Source organism: Platalea leucorodia, assembly GCF_965183815.1.
Source record: "Platalea leucorodia genome assembly, chromosome: 2".
NCBI classification, from domain to species: Eukaryota; Metazoa; Chordata; class Aves; order Pelecaniformes; family Threskiornithidae; genus Platalea; species Platalea leucorodia.
The window spans coordinates 104,202,082-104,225,682 of NC_138824.1; the positions used below are offsets into that span (position 1 = coordinate 104,202,082).

Below are 23,601 nucleotides of genomic sequence, written 5' to 3' on the forward strand. Positions count from 1 at the left end.
GGGAAACATTGCACCCATTTTTAAAAAGGGTAGAAAGGAGGACCCTGGGAACTACTGACCTGTTAGCCTCACCTCTGTGCCTGGGAAGGTCATGGAAGAGATCCTTTTAAACTAAAAGAGAGTGGATTCACATTAGGTATAAGGAAGAAATTCTTTACAATGAGGGTAGTGAAACACTGGAACAGGTTGCCCAGAGAGGTGGTAGATGCCCCATCCCTGGAAGCATTCAAGGTCAGGTTAGACGGGGCTCTGAGCAACCTGATCTAGTTGTCCCTGCTTATTGCAGGGGGGTTGGACTAGATGACCTTTCAAGGTCCCTTCCAACCCAAACTAGTCTATGATTCTAAGATTATTTTTTTTTTCCCCCTCCACTATTTTTATCCTATATGTGGCTTATAACATTGGATGAGCTGAAGATTTCTTTAGTGTTTATTTGAAGTCCATTATCTTGTAGGGAGGATGGAAGAACATTGTTGTCTCTAAGTGGTGGCATCGTTCTTCTTCCTGTGCATCAAATCCAATATTGCAACTAGAGAGAACAGGGAAACTCAGAATAATAATGTTTCAAGTTTTGAAATCCAAAGGAGAAAAAGCCATGGTAGTGGGCAGAACTTTGGGAAAGAGCCTGTTGGTTATAAGTGATGCTGTTGAAACTGTATTTCCAAAATCTTCTGAGAGAGCAGGTTAGGTTTGTGACATGCTTGTTAAATACCTGTTTCTTGACTGAGGCTGCACTGTACTTCGTCCCGCTTGTGCAGGAAATAGCAAGCAAGGCAGCAATTCCACTTGGCCGTCACTTTGTGCAGAAGCAAATGGGTGAATTCTTTGGGAACGCTGGGTGTGGAGCCTTGGGTTTTGTCATTGAATATGTCTGTTAGTGCTTTTAGAGTCCCCTTGGGTCTAGAAACAGCTGAACCACCTCTCATTGCATGAAACAGACATTACCAATGCTTCCAGGGTCTAAGCAGCCTCTGGACAAAAGCTGTTATTGCACACCTTGAGTTGTATGTTATGTCCATGTTGTTTTTTTCATTACTTTCAACAGTATTAGCACGCCCATGTAATTTAGAGGTGGCCTTGCATTTAAGCTCTATCGCTTTGAATTTAAGTGGTTTCTAGATTCAGTATTTCTTTAATGTCACAATACTTCCACTAAGACATCAGAATTACTTTTCATGAACAATGTGTTTGTTTTTTTAAATAGCACAGTAAAGTGCTTCTTAATTTGTTAACCATAGCAACAAAATAGAAAAATATATAGGTACTATAACCAACAGTATATGTATTTGTTTTTTGTTGTCAGAGTGCTGGTATGAATTAGTCTCCATATTTGCCTCTTTAATTCAGGCAGGCAAAACCCCCTGTGTTTAATGACTTAAGCGGTTTTCTGTGAAAGGTATTTTGTCCTTCATTAAGAGACTTTAGACATTTGTTCATAAATATGCCATTACGTTCTCACCCTTAGTGAATAGCCCAGCTTTTGGGGAAAGTTTGTTTCAAAGAGCTCATCTGTAATCTTGGAAAAGTGTTTGGAAAATGACTTTCAGTAAGAGTAGGAAAGAACTTGGTTAATTTTCAGTAAAGTATTTCTCATTTAGGGCACATTGCCCTTCAGGCAAAGAGGACTGATAAAGCTAGTACTTACGATCTGACAGCACAGCGCCTCAGCGTTTATCTGCCCTCAAAGGATAAATTGTCTGTAACTGGCACGGGGAGGCATGGCAGCATTACAGGGCTGCGCTCGAAGTGCTGGAAGTCGCTCAGGTCTAGCACACGTTCATTCATCAGACCTCATTGCTGACAGTCTCGGGACGAAGGAGAGGTACGGCATCGCATTGGCCGGGCTCGTACCCAGCAGCGTTCCCATGAAATGGCAAGCTGGGATTCAAGGGCTGCAGGGCAGCGTCCGCGGAGCTGTGCTGGGATGACACCAGCCATCTTCCTGCTTGGATGGATTGTCTGTGCTTGGAGTGTGTCCCTAGGGAAAGAGTTATAGCACTTCATGCTTGTGTAAACATCCGAAATCTTTGCAAGATGAACATGCCGACATTTGAAGGTCAAACGTGTTTCAACACTTCCAGTCCCTTACCCACAAGAGCAGGCATCTTTATCATGCAAGCAGAAACTCCCTTGGGTTCCTTCCTCTTTCACATGAAAGCTTATACTCGTGGTCGATGCTAAAAACTACTGTGTAACAGGAGACATTTTGTGTTCAAATGTGGGGGTTTATTTTCTTGCAGAAAACTTCTGCAATGGAAAACAAGTTGAGAATGGTTATACACAATTCATAAGAACAAAGCATCCATTAACCATCTAGGAATTCAGGTTTTGCTGAATCCATGTAGATATTAGATTCTCTCTGAAATTGGAAATGCAAGCTGTTTCCAGTATGCTCGTCATGGGATCAGTGGCAACCAAAACCCAAGAACCCTCTCATGCAGTTGCATTTGATGTGGGTTTTGTTTGCCTTTTTTTAATAGAACTGTCCCAAATTCTCTCAATTCTTACTTTTGATGACTTGGGGGGGGTGGGGGGGTTGGATTTTAAAAAAAAGTTTGCTTCTCTTGAAGCTCTTCAAATTTGGACACATGGTTTGTCAACAGCCCTAAAAACTGAGAGCCAACTAGACTACAACTAGCAGCCCTCCATACAACCCCTCTTCCAAAAGAAGTGGAAGAGCAGGGGTTTTTATTTATTTATTCTCCATGAGAAGACTCACATTGGTTTTATTTGAAAAGGGCTGTGCTGTACTCTACTCTTTGCCACTTGTGCCTTCACTGAGTTAAAAATGAAGAAACAAGCCAGCGTAGGGGAGTTACAAAGCGATGGAAGTGAAAAATCTGGTTCTGCAGAGCGGTCATGCATGGCCAGTTTGGTTTTAAACTTCCCGGGCTTGATCTAGTTATGCGTAGATCATACCAGCATAATACTTAATAATACCCACAGCCTGCTTGTTTACAAAAATAAAGCTAATAGCTTTAATACTTCATTAGCTTGAAGAATTGCTGCTGATTTACAGTGTAGTCTTTCCTCAGGAGTGGTTTCATCTGTATTAGTGAATGTATGAGCAGTTCTGCATTTTGCTTTCAATGTGGATTTAAACTTTATTCAGACATTTTGAACTTTCTTACTGACCTCCAGGTTGAGAAATAATAGTAGGGTTTTTTTACTATGTTCAGAATCACGTGGAAACTTTTTGTAATGGTCACTAAGGGAACTTAAAGGGGAATTTGTTCCAGTTGAATATGTGAACCTGAAGCTAACACAAAGTACTTTAGTTTTAGTAGAACATATGAGTATGCTTCCAAAAAAAAATTATAGTCGTAACCTTTCTTCTTAACCTGCTGCATTTTTGTTGTTGTTTTCCACCCAGGAATTTTTTGTGTGTACCTAAAAAATGCAGAATTGATAGGTAAGAGTTGTATCTTAGTTCTGTACTCAAGCTGATGTACTTAACCTGGCCATTAAAAATGCTTCCTAATTGTTCAGTTTGAAATGCTGAACGATAGCAAAAATCTGTGCTAGGGATAATAAATGAGGATCATGATTATTGGAAATTATTTACTTTCTGTGTAAATATGTTTGATCTTTAACTCCCGGTGGCTTTGTCAGTAAGTTCCTGATATGTAAAATATTTAAATTACCCTATTTTTTTTTTCTATTAGATCATTGCAACTAGGTCAACAGAAAATTGAATCATAACAACTTGATATCAAAGTTAATTTTGGTAACACAAATTAATTTTGGCTCTGTAGTAATACCGGCTTCTACTTCTTTTTCCAGAAGGTACTCGAGTGAATACATAAGCAGTGTCTGCTTCTAAGGAAATCTGATCTCCCATGCTTTGAAGGAGACTGGTTTTTATTTTAGTTTTTCCCTTAGCTGTTCTTCATTGAGCTGGTCTTACATATGATGTGTTTTCATACCTTTTATTATAGTTTAACCTAGGATGCAATTTCTGAATATCTGTTATTTTGTCAAGTCATTCTCTTTCCCTCATGACGGTTCTTAATCTGTTACATTATTGATTATTTATGATCAGCTCCCTGTGACTACAGCTGTTTGGAACCAGTCCACCCAACAGAGATTACAAACCCTTTGGGAAAAGGACTATCTTACATTTTTATGATACTTAACACAGGAGCATCCTGCCCTGTGAGTGAAAAGCCCATGTTTCCCCTTACAGTACAAATGAGAAATGATAACAGCATGCACATGAATCTACATCTGGAGCTGTTTCCTTTTACCTGTTTTCTGGGGTTTGTTTATTCAGTCTGTACTAAATAAGTGATAGGCAAACTCCTTCCTTTTGCATACCGTGGACTTTTTTTGTGTGTGTGTAGTTTTCATTTTGGAGAACAACCTTCAGGAATATTTCTTTCCTACAGTGAAATCCCTTATAAGTTCTGTAATCAATCTCAAATTCAGCTCCCTGTCTACCAGGCCATTCTTGTTGCATCTATTTCATAACCTGGCTAAGCTTGAACTGAATTATGTAATTTTTCTTTAGTCTGCAAAGAAATGAAGTCTTTTGGGCAGGGTTTCCATCTGATGGTGCCTGCGCCGCCATAGGTTGGCCAATAGCTATCTGTGAACGCTTTGCTGGAGCAGAGTTGGAGGAAGCATTCAGAGGTTGATGGATCTGGGTGTGTCTTTCTGCTCCCTGTCCTCCAGCCTTCCTCTTACAGCTCCTCTCAGTTCAGCAAGGATTAGTTGGCAAGGTTTTTGTGAAAGGTGAGCCGAGCTGACTAAATAAATAATCCCAAAATTGCCTTTCAGTAAGAGGTGCCTCAAAGCCAAAATCTCTGATCTTGCTGATGGCATGGGCTCAGATGTGGTAATGCTGGCAGGAGACCAGGCTGGGGGGTGCAGCTGAGGAAGAGGAAAGCGTGGAGCCACCCTTTTTTGAGAGAAACATGGACCTGAATCAGCCTAAGCCAATCTAGTGTTTACAGCATTCACAATTTTTTGAAAATGCAAGCTCCCATGCTCATCAGTGGCCCGTGAAACATTGGCTACCCAGAGTGTTTTTTGCTAGTGGTCTTGGGTTTTATACTTTTAAATACTGGATTGACTTTGAGAGTAGGAAACATAGCATGTGTAAATCACAGTCATCGTTGTGTTGTCGTGGGAGAGCACTGAAGTGATAAATCTTTCATGTTTCTTTTCCTGTTTCAAATTTTGGGAAAAAAAGGTAAAACTTCAGTCTAGTTACAGTGTGAACTTCCCCTCCACATGCCCTTTTGCTCCATTCTGTAAATAATAAATACTTTGATATGTCACTTTGTTCTCAGTTATCATGGGAAACAAGGTTTTTAGATTCAAACTTGATTGAATCTTAATCTAACATTTTTTTTATGTAGCCTACCCAGAACCTTTTTAGCACTTCATTTGTCCTCCTTTATTAACTAACAATCATCCCCCAAGTTAATTGGGCATATCATAAAGGAGTAATACTGAAGTCTCATATACCTTTCCTTTTTGTTAAACTCTCTAAAATGACAGGCAGCTGTAAAGTTTTATTTCAGTTTTCAGTTATGTAACTGCCCTCATAATTTACAAAATGTCTCCTATGTCAAGGTGTTTCAAGAGTAACTTTTAAATTCTAATAAAAATTGAAGGTGTAATTTCAAGTTAAAGTCTAATGCCATTTTTATTATGTATGAGCAATTGGCTGTGTACAATTACTGTTATCTGGTCTGTTACAACAGAATCAATTTACAGCAGGTTTTTGTACATTATCAGAGGCAAAGCTCTTAAGAAAAATGTTCTCTAAAATAGCATGTGCTCTGCTGAGGCCAGCTAGTTTAGTTAAGGGTATTGGAGAAGTGGGAGGATGCCTTTCTCAGCCTCCCGAGTGCTTTGAGGTGCCACCTTTTTCCCTTTGTCCCCTTCCCCTCTTCCAGTGATACGGCTTGCAAGGTGTCTCTGAGGTTGCTCATTGCGCAAAACTCCTGTTGTCATCAGCTGCATGCCCACAGGAGAAAGTACGAACGGTGTCTTTGCTGTGTTTTGGCCTGTGTGCCACACCAGGAGATGCGGGCTGCCTCATGCCCAAGCATTCCTCTTCAAAGTTGGTGATCGGTAGACGATACCTTCTTGGGACACTGATGCCTAGAACTACCCTTTCTTTTTTCTTTTCTTTTTTTTCCCCTTTTTAATTTTTTTTTTTAGTAGAATTTCCCGTTATTCTCTCAAGATTTCTGTTCATCACATGATGACCATAGCTGGGAATTAAATGGGTAAAACAACACCTTTGGAGAAAAGCCTGCTGAAGAACTCACTGATGTTGCCTCTCATTTGGCAAAATGTGTTTCCTAAGTGCTGCTTAAAGCAAAGTGCTTATTTTGCTGGGATGTCAGTTCACTCGACCCTTTTCTCTGATGTGGCGGGTTCAGATTTCTGAGTGAGAACGGCCATGCTGCAAGAAGTGCTTGAGCACCTTCCCTGCTCCAGCAGACCCCTCTGAGAGGGGCCCACCTTGAACATCTTTCCCATATGAGGCAGTCGTGGTCTGAAGCCTTGGTTAGACAATGGAGTCCAAGCAATATATCTAAGAAAAAGAGGTTTTAACCATGACAGTCTGTACAAAATTATTATCTGAATAATTAAATCCTATCCAGGTAAATTTTTTCTTTTTAGCGATTTGACTTCAAAAGCAAGCGAGCAAGGAGGCACTTGCTGTCCTGTGTGGTCAGTCCTGGCCTGAGGATGTGATGAGTTTATTGACAAGGTGTCTCTTCTGCTGGACTTTAAGAGAAGCACTGGGAGATGGGTGCACTCTCTTGTGTATATTCTCTGTTTTTAGTTACCAACACAGCTCATGAGCTATTGGGAATGCTCCCTTACTGCCGACATCGGAGGAACTGTGCAGAGTAACATCAGTTTTCACCTGCTGCTTTGAAAATTTTCATTCCTGATTACTAACCTGTTCTCTAAAGCCGTCTTCTTCGTGGTGTCATGTGTAACTCCATCCTGATGGGATTTGGGTTCTCCTGAGCACTGTCCATGAAACAGTTCAGCCAGTTTACCGTTCTGTGTGTGAACTCATGTGTTTCAGCTCATATATTTATATACACGTTGTCAAACGTATATAAAAATATATGATGTACTGACTTTGATTTCTTTAATATCATTCTTGTGTTGTCTTACACACTTGGGACAGATGATTTGCCCTTAAATTTTTTTCAGTGATGGTTCAGCTAAACACTTTTGACTAGGGGAAAAAATCTGCAAAGGATTTAATTTTAAAAAATAAGCTTTTATAGACCTTTCAGATGCATTACAAAATGTTCCATTCCAGTGGTTAGTCTTGATTTATTCAATCTCATTTGGTCATCCTTGCTGTAGGCCTACAATATGATAGATTTACTGTTCTTGTTGAGTTTAATGTCTTCCTTACTGTTGCTCATCTTACTCTAAATTCCATTTACTCTCTCAATTTTCTTATCTGTTGATGTGATACAAAGTATTTGAATAAAAAAATCTTCATTCTGATACTGTGGATTAGACTTAGACACCAGGCGGTGTTTCTGAGCATAAAGTCTGTACAAATAGCAAATATTATTTTATGATATTGTCCTCAGTATTTGTATGTAACATACTGTTTATACTAATCCTTAAGGACAGGATTCAGTTCTCGATAGAGCATGATCTTGCATGTTAATCCTGACTTGGTCTCTCTCCACAGTGACTCATATGTATGAGGAAGAGAAAATAAATAAAACAGGTTGGAATTAATAACTAGATAAAATATTACCATCTTCTACCAGCTCTGGTAACTTCTGCTGTGTTGACTGGGTCTAATTCTTGTAATGAGAACTGGAGAGGAACAGTTTTGTCATAAAGTAGGGGTTTATTGTAGATAAAAACTACACAGATTTCTGGGTTATTGGGTGCTCTCATGGGAGGGTTAGTGACAATATAGAGCTTTTGCCTTTTAGTTAATCAGAGCAACTCAGTCCCATCAATAGTAGCAGTCATTACTTTCATGTCCTTTTAGCTTCCTTGAATTACCATGCCCAAGTCAGCTCTTCTCTTTCTCCCAAGCTGTCCCATCCCAGCTGCCTTGTAGCTGAGCTGCCAGACCACGCTGCCACCCTTCCTGCAAGATGAGTAAAGGCTTTACTCCATATAGAGCAAAACCACATTTTGTCAGGTAGTTGTTAATCTGGTTACCTGTAAACTTTGCAAACCCTGAATGTGGTTTCTTATTTTCCCACATCGCTGGTAATACAGTGAAGTCCTTCACTCACTGGCGGTAGCAATTTGAGTGGCCGTTTGGTCTTGGCAAATAGAATATTCAGGGCTCAGCAGTGTTATGCTAAGTGATTGCTTAGGTCGTTAATAATCAGCAAGGTATTTCTGCTAAGCTGATCTTCAGCTGCTGCTTATGGAGTTATTTATTCACTTGTCAGAGCCATTGCACAAGATGGTATTGCAGAAACAATTACTGCCTGAACTTGATTTCATAGTGATTTCTGTTCTTTGCCAGAGAGAGAGCAATGACTGAATTAAATTACTGCTGAAGTAAAAAGAATCCAAAATTTTATAAAGAAACACGCAGTATGAAGGCATTTAGGAAGGGAAAAAAAACCCACAAAACTGAAATCCTACTGAAGTAAACATTTCCTTGTTTAAAATGCAGTATATTCCTCATCGGAATCCTGGAGTTTGAAATGGCTTTTGATGGCCAAACCTTAGAGGTGCCTGTAGCATTTTCATTCTTCCCACCTATCTATAGGCTTATGGTCATTACTCCCTCTAGACATCAGTGACTCGCGGGGCCTTCTCTAGCCTTACCCCTAGTATCTGGTGCTTTACCTCAGTTACTAAGAATTGCCCATGAGAAACATCGCATCGTATAATAATGCAAAGCACAGTGGGATTGCTGGTCCCAGTTGTGCTGAACTGTTTCCAAGCATCCTGTCTTTGTGCCATCTTACCGTTTGATTGGTGGCTTTAGCAACTCACTAGTAAGAATACATAGGGTATTAATGAATTCATTAATCCAATTACTTCGTACTGTATGCTGTTTCAATTTCAGAGCCCATTTTCCAAGTACATCCTGTGTCATTAAGTGCATTAAGCATCAATTCAGCCAGAAGGGAGGCACGAAATTTTAAAATGCTTGGAGATTTGCACTTGCAGGTCTTGCTGCAAAACATGGCTGCTGCCTGCTGTGAGAGAGGGAGCAGAAACAGTAACAACTGACGTGTAGCTTGTTGTGCATCTCGGCAGCAGCAGAATGTGATGTTAATAGCTGGACTGTTAAAATTCCTGCATTTGGTAGCATTTATGAAGCATAATCTGTTTTGAAATTCAGCCATATTATAGCTTGTAAAAACGTGAAGGCAGCGGGGGGGAAAAATAAGATTCACAAAGGTACAATTCCTTAAGATATGGAATGTATTCGCTTTTGAGAAATATCATTAAGTTATATTTGGTATTTATATTTAAATATAAGGAAGAGCATTAGAATGGGTGCTGCAGTATCAGTCATCTTTATTTATCAAATCATGATATGCAATTTTGTTAATAATTTCTGAAGAGGTTCTTGGAAATGTTTTTATTTTTTGAAAGCTGGTAGCTTTTGTTCTCTTTTGACATTTTTGGAAAACCAACTTCACTAAAATCTTACTGAGTACAGAGAAGAGTGAATGTTGCCTTGAATAAGCCTGGGAATGGTTAACACTTTCCTACTTTAGATAAACTGTTTAACATACAGATTGAAAACAGTTAAAATTGAACAAGGGGGATTTATCTGTATTTGTTGTCTAACTGGTGCTTCCTGGTGTTTGTTGATGGGGAAACGCCATTACGGTGCAAGAGATAGCCCTGAAGGAAGGGTATGCTTGATCCTGTATCATAAAATGAGGCGATAACACCTCCTCAATTTTCCCTTACCATTCTTTTTTCCATGTTGTGATTGCCAAATACACACCCTGGCACACGTGTCTCCCGCTCTCCTCATGAATTTAGAGCATGGGAGAGGCAGGCAGTTCCCCTGCCAGTGACAGGAGTTGGAGGACCAGTTGATGGGAAACATGACCAAGCGGTATCCAGTGCAGCCCTGCTGGTTTCTGTCACCTGCTATGGGAACCAAGGGCACTTGACAAGGATCTGTGAGCGACCTGTGCTGCCTTTCCACAAGCAACCTCTCCCTCAACAGTTTTTCTGGTATTTGGTGCTTGACTCATGCCATGCTCTACTATTGAATGTCCCACCTGGCAGTGATGTGAGCAGAACTATAAAGGAGCTCATCAGTCATGAAAGAGGTGCATAATTGGGAGAAGACTTAAGTACCTGAGTACAAGGAATAAAGGGAATTTCAGAAAAGTCAGAATACTACAAGGCAGGAGGCAATTAATATTTTGAGGTACACACGAAAAAATCAAAACATACTTTATATTTAAAAAAAGGCCTGAAACTGATGAAAAGAATGTATTTCAGCAAAATGATTCTCCCCACCTGAGGCTTTTTCTTAGTATCCCTGATTTTTTTGCATTCACAGTATCTCACTATTGGACTGATGACTCTGATATAAAGACTGTGTTGGCTGTGTACCAGCGACCTTTTTCTGTCCTGAATGAAATAGGTCCTTTCTTGAGGTGATAGGTGGTCCTTTACCAAGAACACATGCAGCACCCGTATGTATGACGAGGCCAGGGTAGCGTTCCTGATTCCTCCTCTTGAGCCTTCCTGGGTTAGTGAGTCCAGATGGTGTTGCTTCTTTCACCTCTGCTAAAGGGGCTCTTGAAAAAGTGCTCGTTTAAGAAGAAAACCTTTGTTTCAGCCAGTTCCTCAAATACCTTTTGGTGACCATGGTGGTATACTTCATGTTTTACCCGGTTTACTCAGCAGCTAATAACTTCAAGGTCCTGGGGTGTGCTCAGTGATGGCTTTTATGAGTTAAGCACTGTGAAAAAAAGTGGATATGGAGAGAAAAAAGACTTTCATACACAATGGATTTAACCACTGGGTGATGGGAGAATTGCTCTGTATACAGCATGGTCACAAAATGGGGGATGGGAGCAGGGGGCTCTTACGTAAAAGAAGCATTCCCAAATACCTGGAGTGTTTTCTGCTGTACCATTCTGGTAATAGGAGGTCCTCAGCATATGGGGTGGGGTTCAGATATCTTTTTATTTTCTTTGTCTTTTGTTTCCCATTCATTGCACCCCTACACCCTGCACATGGTATTTCACTCTGAGTACTTGATAGGGATGTGTACACTTCAGTGTGGAAGAAAAAGAATTCATCTGTTTTGAAGGAGAAGAAATATTTCTAAAGAAAACATTTCAGGTTTTATGGGTTTGTTTTCCACAACAACTTCTGGGGGCACGGAAGGTCAAGATGCTCTAATCTTTTGTCCCTTGCACTTGCTTTCCTGACTGAGGTGGTCAGTGCTTTGAGGAACAACATTTCTGCGTTTCTTTTAGTGAAGCTTGCTGTAGTAAAAAGCTACACAGGGGCAGGATGCTTTTCAAACAGAATGGCAGCAGCGATATAATGGCAGGCATATAACTGCAGCTTCCAGACAGTACTGTGTAAACAGCCTGAGTGCACATACTTTTTTGTGGAGTAAAAGTGCTGTTATCTTCGAAGGTACCACTATCCTCTTTCCCTCCTGATTTTTCTGCTAACTTGGTTGCGGCTTAGGATACTGAAAATAATTTTCAGGGTTCTGGGATTCTGCTTGGGGAATCTTGACAAAAATCTTATTAAATGTTCAGCAAATGGTCTCATTAAGCCTTTCACATTTCAAATCTGTTCCTCAGAGTTTTCTAGTACTGTTTTTTTCAGGGTTTTTCCTTTCTGTGAATGTTGCCAACTGTTTTCTGTAGATCAAACAATTTCCAATAAATTCCTGGGTTATCTGTTCTCCCATTTGAAGAACCCAGTAGTTGCCTCCAGTACACTGTATGCAGAATCGATCAGTCTTTTCTAACTTGCCTTGGCTTCCAGCACCTTCCAGCTTTCATTCCCTGCTCTTTTTATAGCACTGCGGAAGATCTGTTTTAGCTAGCCATATTGCTATCAGATTAGGATGGGACCTGGAATCTCCCAAAAAACACCTCCCCTGCTCCAAAAACCACCAAAAAAACCCTCACTAAATGACCCTGCGGCAAGCACCCACAGGCGGCATCCTTCACTTCATAATCTTTTTTTCCACTGTTAGCAGCTCGGCTTCAGTCCCCAGTGCATTCATCAGCCCTCCCGAGCAGTTGACCATGTCCTGTTACAGATTTATCAAACAGGACTACTGTGATGATGGAGTGAAAAGTAAAAAGTGGATCTGAAAAGTCTGCTGGGGCTGCAGAGAAGAGAGAGGAAGGAAGCAATAAGCAATTAAGCACGGTGTGGGAGGAGGGGGAAAAGATTTTTTGCTTGGGCAGCATCATGTGGGAGCTCTATGACTGAGGCAGGATGGAATCAAGCTATCCAGAGTGACATCTCTAGACTTTATTATTCCTGCTGTTTCCTAAGTCACCATTTCCAAGAAATTAGGCAGGACTGTGTAATTGGGAGGGAGGGGGCTGTGTCTGCAACAAATACTCTCTCGTTTGTGGCAGAAGTTTTGCAGATGCAATCAGTGCACTGAGGAATTGGAGGGGAGAGCAACTCAATCCTGAAATTTCTCAACTTCCTGAGCTGGACTTTGCAGGCAGCTTTTGGGCCTGTTTCTCAGTAAATCATGTTTGAGATGCAGCATTTTGATTTGTGGTACAGGGCAAGGAAGTTTGCTAGTCTGAGCGGTTGGTGCCTAGAGAAAGCAAACTGAAGGGGAAACCCTTCAAATAGCATTTTGGGGTGACCTTTGCTGCTGGTCACACTGATAACAAGTTCTGGGGGGGTGTTTTTTGGCTTTGTGGGCCTTTTAGGAAGATGGGGCAGGAGGAGGAATCCCAGCACGTGACGTAACCCATGATGTTGGGGTAATGAGCATTAGCACAGTTCTGTTATATTGCATTAATGAGCAAGAGAGGGACAGAAAAGGCATCTTACTGTACTCCCAGCAAGATTTTGCCTTGAAGATGGGGGAGACAATTGGAAAAAAAGGAGAGAAGTAAATGAACTTAATGCTTCAATGAACCGTTGAGGTGCTGCAGACTTTCAAGGAATGTTTACATGCTTTGTCTATAAAGATGCCAGAGCATGCGATGATGTGTATTTGAATATTCTTGCATGTAAACAGATGTATCCGTTATTGGCATAATGCATCAAATCTGAATGATGCTTGCATTCTGTCTGGAAAGTAAGACAATTTTATCAGAAAATGCAGTCAGGCAAAAAAGCAGCAAAGTGAGCAGAAACTCCATTTACGTCTATGATCAAAGAGCTACAGAGGAAGGAGGAAGAAGGTTTGAGAATAACCCTTTTTGATGTATGGTACCTTATGAAAATGAAGACATAATAAACACCATGAATTACTTATAGGCATATTTCGTGGTATATAGTTCATTATTTTCATCTGGACAAATGCACTTGGATGGATTTTACCTAAAGGATTTTAGCCCTTTGACTCCAGAATTTTGTGTTAGGTATTTGGACTTTCCAAAATCACAGTAGAACACACGGTATATCAAGACTGGAACTCCTTATTACGATGCGTGTGTGGATATTTAGATGTCAGTGAGTTCATTACAGTGGGTTTTCTTCTACCTTGATCTTGTGTCCCAAGTATGGTCGTATGTTGTGTGCCATTGCAGTGCTTGTGAAAAGTACCTTAATTGTAGTGATTTTTCAAAATTGTTATAAGAGCATCAAGACGCTGAAACGTAGTACAGCTAGGATTGCCAGTCAGTTTTTAATCTAATAGAAAAGCTTTGCTCATCCCAAATTGTTGCCTTTTGTAGCCTATTAAACGGATAACGTTGTGAGTAGCGAAGGTGGTTTACTTGAGAGTTGTTGCATCAGGGTGTATTTGTTGCTAAGTATGCAAAATAACAGAACAATAAAACACTTTTTAGTGGGCGTACTGTCTTTACCTTTTCAAGTTTGGTTGAAAGCAGGAATATAGAAGCATTCAAGCACTTTGTTGAAGCAGAAAAGTCTGTTGGAGAACCGCTGGCCTTACTTTTAGATGCTTAAACCACAGTGGATGGCTTTGCTCAAAAAATAATAAAAAATACCAGCTGTAGTTATGGGAAATAACTTCTTGGAAATATGTGAGGAGGAAAGGGTCGATACAGAGACATGTTAATGGGGTCAGTGTTGGTTTTGGCCAAGCCTCTGGAAGACTGAGGAGCTGCAGCTGTTCCCGCCTCACGCCCAGGGTGGCTGCGCAGGTCGTGCTGTCACTTCTGCTCCTGCCCTTCAGATTTGGGTCTGCATTGCTGTCCATCTGCTGTGCCGTGGGTCTCTTACTGAAATTTGTGCCGTAAGTTACAGATAAAATGGTGGAATGGGGACGGGTTTCTTACAGAGCTGATTTTGGGGCAGTTTTATGGGCAGGAATTAAGCCCTGTTACTCATCAGAAAAATACAGATGGTCCAAGCCGCTGGGACGCAGACGTGTGTTATCAGCACCGCCTTCCCTTTCTGTCAGCTGATGAATGTGTTTTAGGGAGAGGCCTCTAACTTCGGCATTTGGGATGGGGTTGAGGGAGGTGGTTTTGAGGGTTAAAGGCTGGTGGGATTTCGGTGCAGCGCCAGGATCTCCCCTTTCCCGCTGCAGTCATTGCGTGCAAGCTCCATTGCAGCCTGCACTTCGCTAGCGATTGCCCGGGGGGTTCAGCGTTGTTCAATGGTGCTCTCAGTGCTTACAACTTGCTGATGGAGGAGATACAGTACGGTGGTATTTGATACCCAGCTGGCTACTGGTATTAATAATGGTGGTCCTTCATAGGTAACGGTGTAGGTAGAAATTATATTTTACATAGCCTTTTACATACTTCCTAAACATTGCTTCTTTTTAACTTCCATTTAAATTGAAATTTGAAACTGGAAAAATCTACAAAGCACTTGTTTGCTATAGGTTGTTAAAATCCTTTAAAGTAGACTGAAGATATTTAACAGTCTGGCTGAACCTGACTTGTGCCCGAGTTCAGAGGAGAGCCACGCTGTGGGCTGGGGCAGGAATCCCTCCCCAGGGCCTGGGCACGGCAGCAAACCCTCCTTCAAACCAGGTTTGACAGGCACAGCCTCGCCCTCTTCATCTGTAGATACTGAGTCTAAAATCTTGAAGCACTTCGTGACTGGTTCAGTGTGTTGCTAGATAATCGTGCTTACTAACTCATTTTGCTGAAAAATGAAATGTATTTTTGAAGTATCTAGCTGCTTTGCATCTTCTCTGCTTTTCTGGACTTATGAAGAAAAGGAAAAGCATTTTCAATACAGCGTTGTTTCTTTGCATATCACTTGATGCCACTTTTTTTGGCTTGCACTCTGATGCAGATTGCAGGTAACCTTTAATGAGCAACCTATAAATAACAGAAAGCATCATGCATGATGACACATAAATATCACTCTTAATAAAAGCACCTAAAGTTACATGGCTGCTTAAATAAATGTAATAATGTATGTTTAATGGAATATGAAATAAATAAATGTGCCTGGGTAGGCACAAGAGCTACCAGAGGTGCTGCGGGTAGCTGAGCTGTTGTGCCTGGGGAGCAGGGCAGGGCAAAGCCCCGTGGCAGCGGGACGGGGAAAGGCGCAGAGTTTCTCTGCTCCTTGCTGCGCTGTGCTGAGGGCACGGTGGCTCAGGATAATCTATGCGAAGTCACGGAGAAGAGACACGTTTCTCTGAATGTTCTCAAGTACGTATGGCGCAAGCACTTCAGCTTGTAAATTCGTTTTAGCAAGGCCTTGTTCTCATCGGTGACATGGAAAATGAAGCCATGAGTTCTAGAGCCTCAGTACGCGTGCTGCCTCCTCATGCAAAATTTAGCACAGGCTTTGCTTGAAAGTACTCCTCTGAACATAATTTGAACATGCTTATTTTTTGATCAGGATCCTAACCATCTGCAGCCATCTGCTAGCAGGTGTTTGGTTTTGTCACGGATTTTGTTTTAGTACCTTCATCATCTTTTCTTTGCTCTCTTTTTGTGCAATGTTGGATGGATCCTCACATCCCATCTGTTTTATGCAGTGGATGGAAAATCTGCCGGTCAGGACTGTGTCTCACACAGGGTATAGTATTTTTACTTTGAATTACTTTGCCCTGATATCATATCTGCCATTCAAACAAATAGGGCAAGCATGATTGTGTGCATAGCTTGTGAAATCGATCTCGTTCACTGGAGTAAAATGCACCCCAGGATTTTTTTTTTTTTTCCTGGTTTTATAGAAACGTTTACCATAAAGACTGCTCTGAATGTTTTGCATGCTCAAGCAGCCAGCAAAGTATAACTGCAGTTCTGCATGAAGTCGTATGCCCTAGGAGAGCGAAGTCGACATACTTTGTGAGTCTTCAGCAGAACACCCATGTGCTTGCTTAGTGCTCAGGTACTTGGCTAAATTGAAGTATGAGCAATTACTTATGTACTGAGTGACTTTGTGTATGTGGCAGGATGGTCCCCTACAAGGGCAAGTACAGCTAAAAACAAGGTGCAAATTTATTCAAATTTCAGTGCAAGGTTTGGGTGTGATACCACTGGCAGCAGACACTTTGTTAACAGAACCTGCAGATTTTGTATTTTGGCTTACTAAAAAGTGTTTTAACTCATTACTTTTGCAAGTTTATTTTGGACACCTCTGGAAGGCATTTCTGTTAATAATTTGCAGGCATTAGAGTATGTCACTGAAGGATAAACATAACGAAATCCTTTTTTTCCTAGTAAACTAACTGACTGGCTTTTAAAGGCTTCAGATCAAAAGCGCTGAAGTATAGCAAGGAATTTCATGTGAAATACACGTCTTGGTGGTTAGCAAAGGTATATACCTCTATTTGCTGAACTCTGCTTTCTCCCAATGCATTGGGTGTTGATTATTTTTAAAACTGACTTTTTAATTGTAAGCCTCAAGGGCCACTTCATCAGCTCCCTGAGATGACCCTCTACTGAACAGTAAACTTGTAGTCATCTCATTTTGATTAACCTGTTATTACATCCATGCAGCCATTGAGCCACCTTGGTTCGTTCATTTAACACACACAGGCTGTAGTTTTTTGGAGGTTACAGGCAAATGTGCTTCAGGGAGCTGATGATTTATGCCAGCTGAGTCGTGTGCTTTCACAATCCGGTGTCTGTTCAGTATATCGACTTCTCAAAAGTACTCTGTAATTTTTCCTTTTAAAAAATATCTTCGAGGGGGTTTGGGGTTATTTAATTGCAGTGTCAGAATTGTACAGAATTACAGTCATTTTAGTCTAATAAATCATGTTACTTATCAGCTGAGTTTCTTCTCATTCATTAGTACTGAAGCTGTGAGCATTTTATTTCATTAGTGTGTAAATTTTTGTCTTAGTGCTGAAGACAGCACAATCTCTTTGGTCAGTTTTGTGTCCTTGGTAGAGAGTCTTTTTTTTCCCACTTCAATCTGAGCAGATACTCGGGTGATCCATGAATCATCTTGGTCCCTGGCTGATGAGCTCCACTTGCTCATCAGCCTTCTGGGCTAACCTGAATTTGTCTGGCTGATGAAATGAGGTTGCAATAAAGAGGCTGCATCAACAAGAATAACTAAGTGGACTGTGTTGCTGTTAGCACTGTAATTCAGTAGAAATATTCCTGAATTGTTTGAAACGATGCATTGGTGTCAGATTTGTTTTGTGTGGAAAAACTAAGTATTTCAAAACACTTCAAACCCGCTCCCTACCACTATTCAGATGCCAAGTGTAATTGTCCTTCCCCATACCCACGCTCCCCTTCCAGGAGCTGGATCCTCTGACTCCTGACTTCATGTTGCACCACACACCTCTTCTATGGGTCCTGCAAGTTTCACACTGGGTATATGGAAGTTAGCATATTAAAGTTTTCATAATCTAATACATTTCTGAGGTCAAAGACAGGAGCTACTTTCAAATGGAAAGTTTGAAGAAGGTAATAATGGAAGCACCATTTAGAAACTGTTCCATTCTCTGCAAACAGACCCTGCCACTCATTCATGAGAGCTGCCCTATGCCTAGCTAAAGGTTTAAAAGGATGAGATACTGGAAGCAAAATTAACTTTTTTTTTTTTTTCCCCCCCTCTCTCTTTCAGTGGGTGAGTTTGTGAGTGATGCCCTTCTGGTACCAGACAAGTGCAAGTTCCTTCACCAGGAAAGGATGGATGTGTGTGAAACTCACCTGCACTGGCATACTGTTGCTAAAGAGGTACATTCACCTGTCTTAAAATTTCCTGCCTTCCTTCTTTAGAGCTATATCACTCTTCTGAGGATGAGTTTAAATATAGCAGTGACATGGCAAACAAAAAGCAGTACTTAGGAATGTTTGAGTGAATGGCTTTTTGTTCTGCTTTATAAGGTGGGAAATAGGAGTCACTCCGCTGAGCACATCAGAGTCCGCTATTGGATACTTCACGTTGACCTTTGAACATCGACCCTGTTTCATAGCACTGGTTTTTTTCCCCACATCCACTCACACACCCACCATGTTTTCTGCCTCTGCTGGTTTCCTGTGTTAGTGCTGCTCTGGAACTAAAAATTGATCAGTAATGCCTAGGCTTTGCCTTTATTGTTGTCCTCCATATGGACATCGGTATGCCAGGTGCCTCACAGAGATCAAACAGACCTCAAAGAATGCAGTATATGAAATTCAACATAAAAGGGTAGGAGAGCTGATAAGATATAGGACTAGCCAAAGACGTTTTGCAGTCAAGCACAGAGTTTTTACAGTTTACCAGTGCTTTACTGAAAACAGAAATAAACCTCATGTTATAATTGCTAATGCGTTTTGGACATTTTTGTCCTTATGTGGAAAGGTTGTAGGAATGAAAACTGAGATGAGCTTCAAGAAGATTTCTGGCTGCTATTTTGTTTGGAACCTCTTAGTTTGTATGTTATCCCAGCTTCTGGAGATCAAAATTGAAATGTGCTTAGCAGCTTTTCAAATTTTCAGTTCTGGCTTGAATCATACTGTTGCCCCTCAAATGAAGCGTTTAAAGCATGCAGGCAAATTCTAGTCCATTTTGAGTATTGCAGACTTGGAATGGCATAGCCTAGGAGAACATCATCACTGTGCACCACTGAACTATTTTCCTTTTTTTGCACCTGTACTACATCACTCTATCTTTCTGTCCTACATCACTATATCTTTAAGGTATAATTATGCACAACTGACCGTTTTCAAAACAAGGCTAGAAGGTGCTGTCCTGGCAGAGGCGTCAGACCAAATAGTGTGTTTCCAGTATATCAGATATTTTCAATGTTAATCTATCTTGCAATGAACTCTTTAATAGCATTAATACATTAGGATCAGGATTAATACATCAAATTATCATTCTGCCTTCGAGTTTTCTGTTTATGAGGCAGAGCCTGTGAGGATTTCAGGCAAGAGGATATGGGGTTGTCAAGTATATGGGAGGAGACAAGTCTTTCTATACTGGCAAAGACTAAAGGGCAGGGGAAGGGAGAGCTTGTTGCTTGCAATGGTCATGCGGACACAGGTAGGGAGCTACCTACGGTGCAGGTAGTGAATGCACACATGACCACTCTAAATCGTGTTTCAAAATTCAGAGACCCTGCAGTTCACCAGCTTCAGCCTCCCAAGGCAGTACACAGCCCCTTCCATTTTCTCGAGGTCTGTGATGTTTTTTCTGGCTTCCTCCATGACAATATTGTTGCTGTTTTCTTTCTATTTTCTGTAGTCCTGTAGTGAGAAGAGTATGAATCTGCATGACTATGGCATGCTGCTGCCCTGTGGAATCGACAAGTTTCGTGGTGTGGAGTTTGTTTGCTGCCCGTTAGCAGAGGAAAGCGACAATCTTGATTCAGCTGATGCCGAAGATGATGATTCAGATGTCTGGTGGGGAGGTGCAGATGCAGACTACGCAGATGGAAGGTAAGAGTGACTTCCTACCCTTCAACTTGTTATTAGCATCTTATTAAAGATGCCAAAAATCTGTCTAAAAGACCTCAGTGTGGAAGAGTCACTGTTCCTTTTAAGTGAACTTCCAAATACAGTGGTTGAAAACATCAGTGTTCGACCCATTTATTTTTAACTTTCTACAGAAAAGCTTATTGTTAATAGTTACTGTACTTGACACTTTCATCTGTTCTTCAATGAGAAGTATTGCTATATTTATAACAAAAATGCTTAAATACATACTTCTTGACAACTAAATAATAAATACTCTACTCTTAAGATGCTTCATGCGCAATCCGGGGTACTGCAGCAGATACATGGCCAACGTAACCATTGGAGGTTTTGAAATGTCTTAATTTATAATAGGCATTAGCTGTGGGCCGTTATTACCCTAAGAATGTTTTTCTGCTGACAGTTACTTTCTAAATATGATCTAAAAGAAAATATGTTTTAATATCTAGCCTTTGACAGATTCATTAATATACTACTGTTAAGTTGGAGTATGAAGGTTTTCTTTGCAAGACAGCAGTGGACGGGAAAATACCACGCTTGTCTTTACCCTTCAATATCCCCTGTGCACATAGGCTGATTTTGAGCCAAATATGTGTTATGACTGTGTTGTGACTGAGTGCTCTGGTGCTGTCCAAGCCTTTTCATACCACTCTCTTGAGCACATTAGACAGCAGTTGTGAGAACAGAGTACAATGTTGTGTCCTTGCAACTGAACTCAAACTTAACTCTGTAAGATGGCTTTCTTCATAAAACTAATATCGACATTCATATTCTGTTTGTGCTCCCTAGACTTCCGTATCACTTCATACTGTGCTAATGCAGTGTTTCTACTTCTCAGGTGATGATACTGCATCTTTTACAAATAACATACAAAATCAAAAACTTGGGGCAGATTACAAGTGGTTTCAAGGAGAACCCTGAAAATAAGTGGGAACCGAATGAAGTGAATAATGTGGAAAGTTAATAGTTCTGAATTGTGTTAAATTTGGGGTTTTTAATAATCCAGATGGAAACGAGTTCAGGAACAGTGTAGAAATGAAGGACAGAGATTGAATTGCTGTACTTTGGTGCAAAGAGATGGCATTAAGACAATGAAAAATTAGAAACTATGTCATGGTGGGCATCTAAATCTTTCCAGACAAAGCATTAGTAAGTGTTGCAGGGAAGAGTTCTTTGGGAATAACGGAATAAGTTTAATTAAAATAAATATTTCCCTGTTGTAATTTCCAGTTTTCTATCAAAAATTGGACTGAATGGTCAGGGCTGTTTGATACAAGAAACCTGTGTCAAGCAACATCGCATCTTCCACCTTCAGGCTTTTTTCTGACTTGTACTTCCAACAGTTGTCAAAATGTCACAATTTATAAACCTTTCAGTGGGATTTGTAAACCAGCCTTGGAACTGTTGCTGTGTCACTTCTGTATATTTCGTTTAGATTTTGATTGGAATATGTTCTCTTAGAATAAGACATGAGTAAAGATCTTGTTCTAATTGAGATAAAGTTTCTTTTTTTCATCTCATATATATATACACACACACACGATACATACATAGATCTATCTTATATACCTATTACCTGTCTTATCTATATATCTTATATTTATTATATATCCCTATATATAAATACATAGCTATAAAACTTCTTTCATATATCTGATCAAAGATTCCTAAAATATTTTAAATAAAAGAGCTCACAGGGGTGTATATAGAATAGTTCTGTTTGTAAGACAGATATCCCTTTTATTTCTGTCTTTTTCATGTTTGTCACTGAACATTTAATTTACTATTCTAGTCTGTTTTGTTCCTCATAAAGCAGTTTAATATCTGAAGAGATGAGTTCAAGAATAACTTCATAAATTTTGTATCCTTTAGGAATAGGAGCTGTAATTGCATTTGAATCCATTTCTGAAGTTCCAAGCAAATACTGATTTGTTTTTTTTTTCCTCCCCTCCCATAGAAGTGCATGCAAAAGGAAATTGAAAGGATCCTTTTATGGGGCACTTGTACTTCAACTGCAGATGAAGAGCCAAGCAATTTGTAGTTCTTTTACACTGACTCACTCATGTTTCTTGCTGCCTCTTCAGCTTCCCAACTGCATTTAAACTGTGTGTACTGGAGCCAGAAATACTCTTGAAATCTAGTCATAGGAAAAAACCAAAAATTACTCATTTCTCATGCAGCAGTAGGTGGTAGTTCAAATTTTGTGTGTGTATATTCATACATATATGAGCATATGTTTGTGTGTGTATAAATATATATATGCCTTAGTCCTAAGCTGATTCTGAGGGAGGAAGGAGGAGAAAGGAAGTGTAAAGGAGGGGGACACTTTACTAATGTTAAATTCCCAATATTCTCTGCTATTAAAGCACCTCTGAAGTGCTTACTTAAGTCTACGTTTTTTCACCTTACATGGGTGATCTCACACTGACAATGTTTGCTTCGTCTTCCAAAGAGTTTAAAATCCCTTTGTGTGTAAGTGCATCCTTGGGGTGACACTGCACGAAGGGACGAGAAGGGGCTGGTAGCTCGTGCGCCAGCAAACGCCGGCCCCGCTGCTCAGCAGCTCTGTCTGAAGCAAAGCCCTCTGTCAGAGGAGGTTTGGGTTCTTCATGGAGCACCTCTCTGGGCAGGGAGGGGGTACGCCATGAGCAGATCAGTCGGGCAAAGTATCCATCGAAGTATTTTCCTCACTCAGGAATCGTGATAGCTTTTACTTGGGTCAGATCAACTGAGCACAAGTTGTTGGTGTCTTCCCGTTGACGGCTTTTAACGCATACAGGGTACACTCCAAATCATGAGACGCATGCTGTGCGTTTCAGGACACACACACACACACACACACACACACACACACTCACACACTCACTCAGTCATTCTGGGGAATTCTTGTGTTTGCTTTGCCGGTTGTTTTTGTGGCAGCTGCTGCAAGTACTTTGTTCATGCAAAGATATGGAAATTAGAAGATAGGAGACGGTCCTTTAGGAGAAGGATTTCGTGCCGTTACTCTGCTGCGGTTTGTGGCGGGAATTCCACAGCATTCCTCTTGCAGTGGTTACTCAGTTGACTTTTTACCCATTTCTACCCAGAACTCATGATTTCTGGCTAAAATTAGTTGCCAGTACTACATGAGTACTTCAGTAATTGCTCGGTCTTCTATTTTTTTTGTTAAGATCTGGGTTTGGTTCTGTTGTACAACAAATAGGGCCTTTTAGATGCTTTTGCCATGCATATCTCAATATATGCAGTATTTAGAATCACCAAGTGGTCCAGTTAGAACACAGCCCACTCCTCACACCTAAGCAGAAACCAGTCTGCTGTAAATGACCCCAGCTGTAGGATTTCATATTCCTTGCTTCTCACATCTGGCTGTGGATCCTTCTGCTTGATAGCTGTGGGTTTGTCTCGCCCTGCCTGTGCCTGATACCTCTCCTGGGGAGCAAAACCTCCAGGCTGGCTGCTTCACGCTCCCATCTCTGTAGAACGATACTGGAAAACGTTGGGCACGAAGCCCCGTCAGTGAGTGGTGGCACAGTGACCGCCACGTGCCTCGGTGCGTGGGCCATCGGAAGGGCTGTGGCTGCTTTAAAACACCCACATCAGAGTGAAGGTGACATGTTTG

The 23,601-nt window shown here is 40.8% G+C and overlaps 1 protein-coding gene across 4 annotated transcripts in view; it reads left to right on the top strand.

Moving 5' to 3' along the window:
- The window catches only part of APP (amyloid beta precursor protein), a 223,173-nt gene that overhangs the window by 87,411 nt on the left and 112,161 nt on the right, over nucleotides 1-23,601 (top strand). For all 4 annotated transcript variants that reach the window (XM_082332177.1, XM_082332178.1, XM_082332179.1 and 1 more), the window contains exons 4-5: nucleotides 18,148-18,260; nucleotides 19,753-19,946. In XM_082332177.1, the coding sequence (XP_082188303.1) occupies nucleotides 18,148-18,260; nucleotides 19,753-19,946 (307 nt within the window). The remainder of the gene's footprint in view (nucleotides 1-18,147; nucleotides 18,261-19,752; nucleotides 19,947-23,601) is intronic.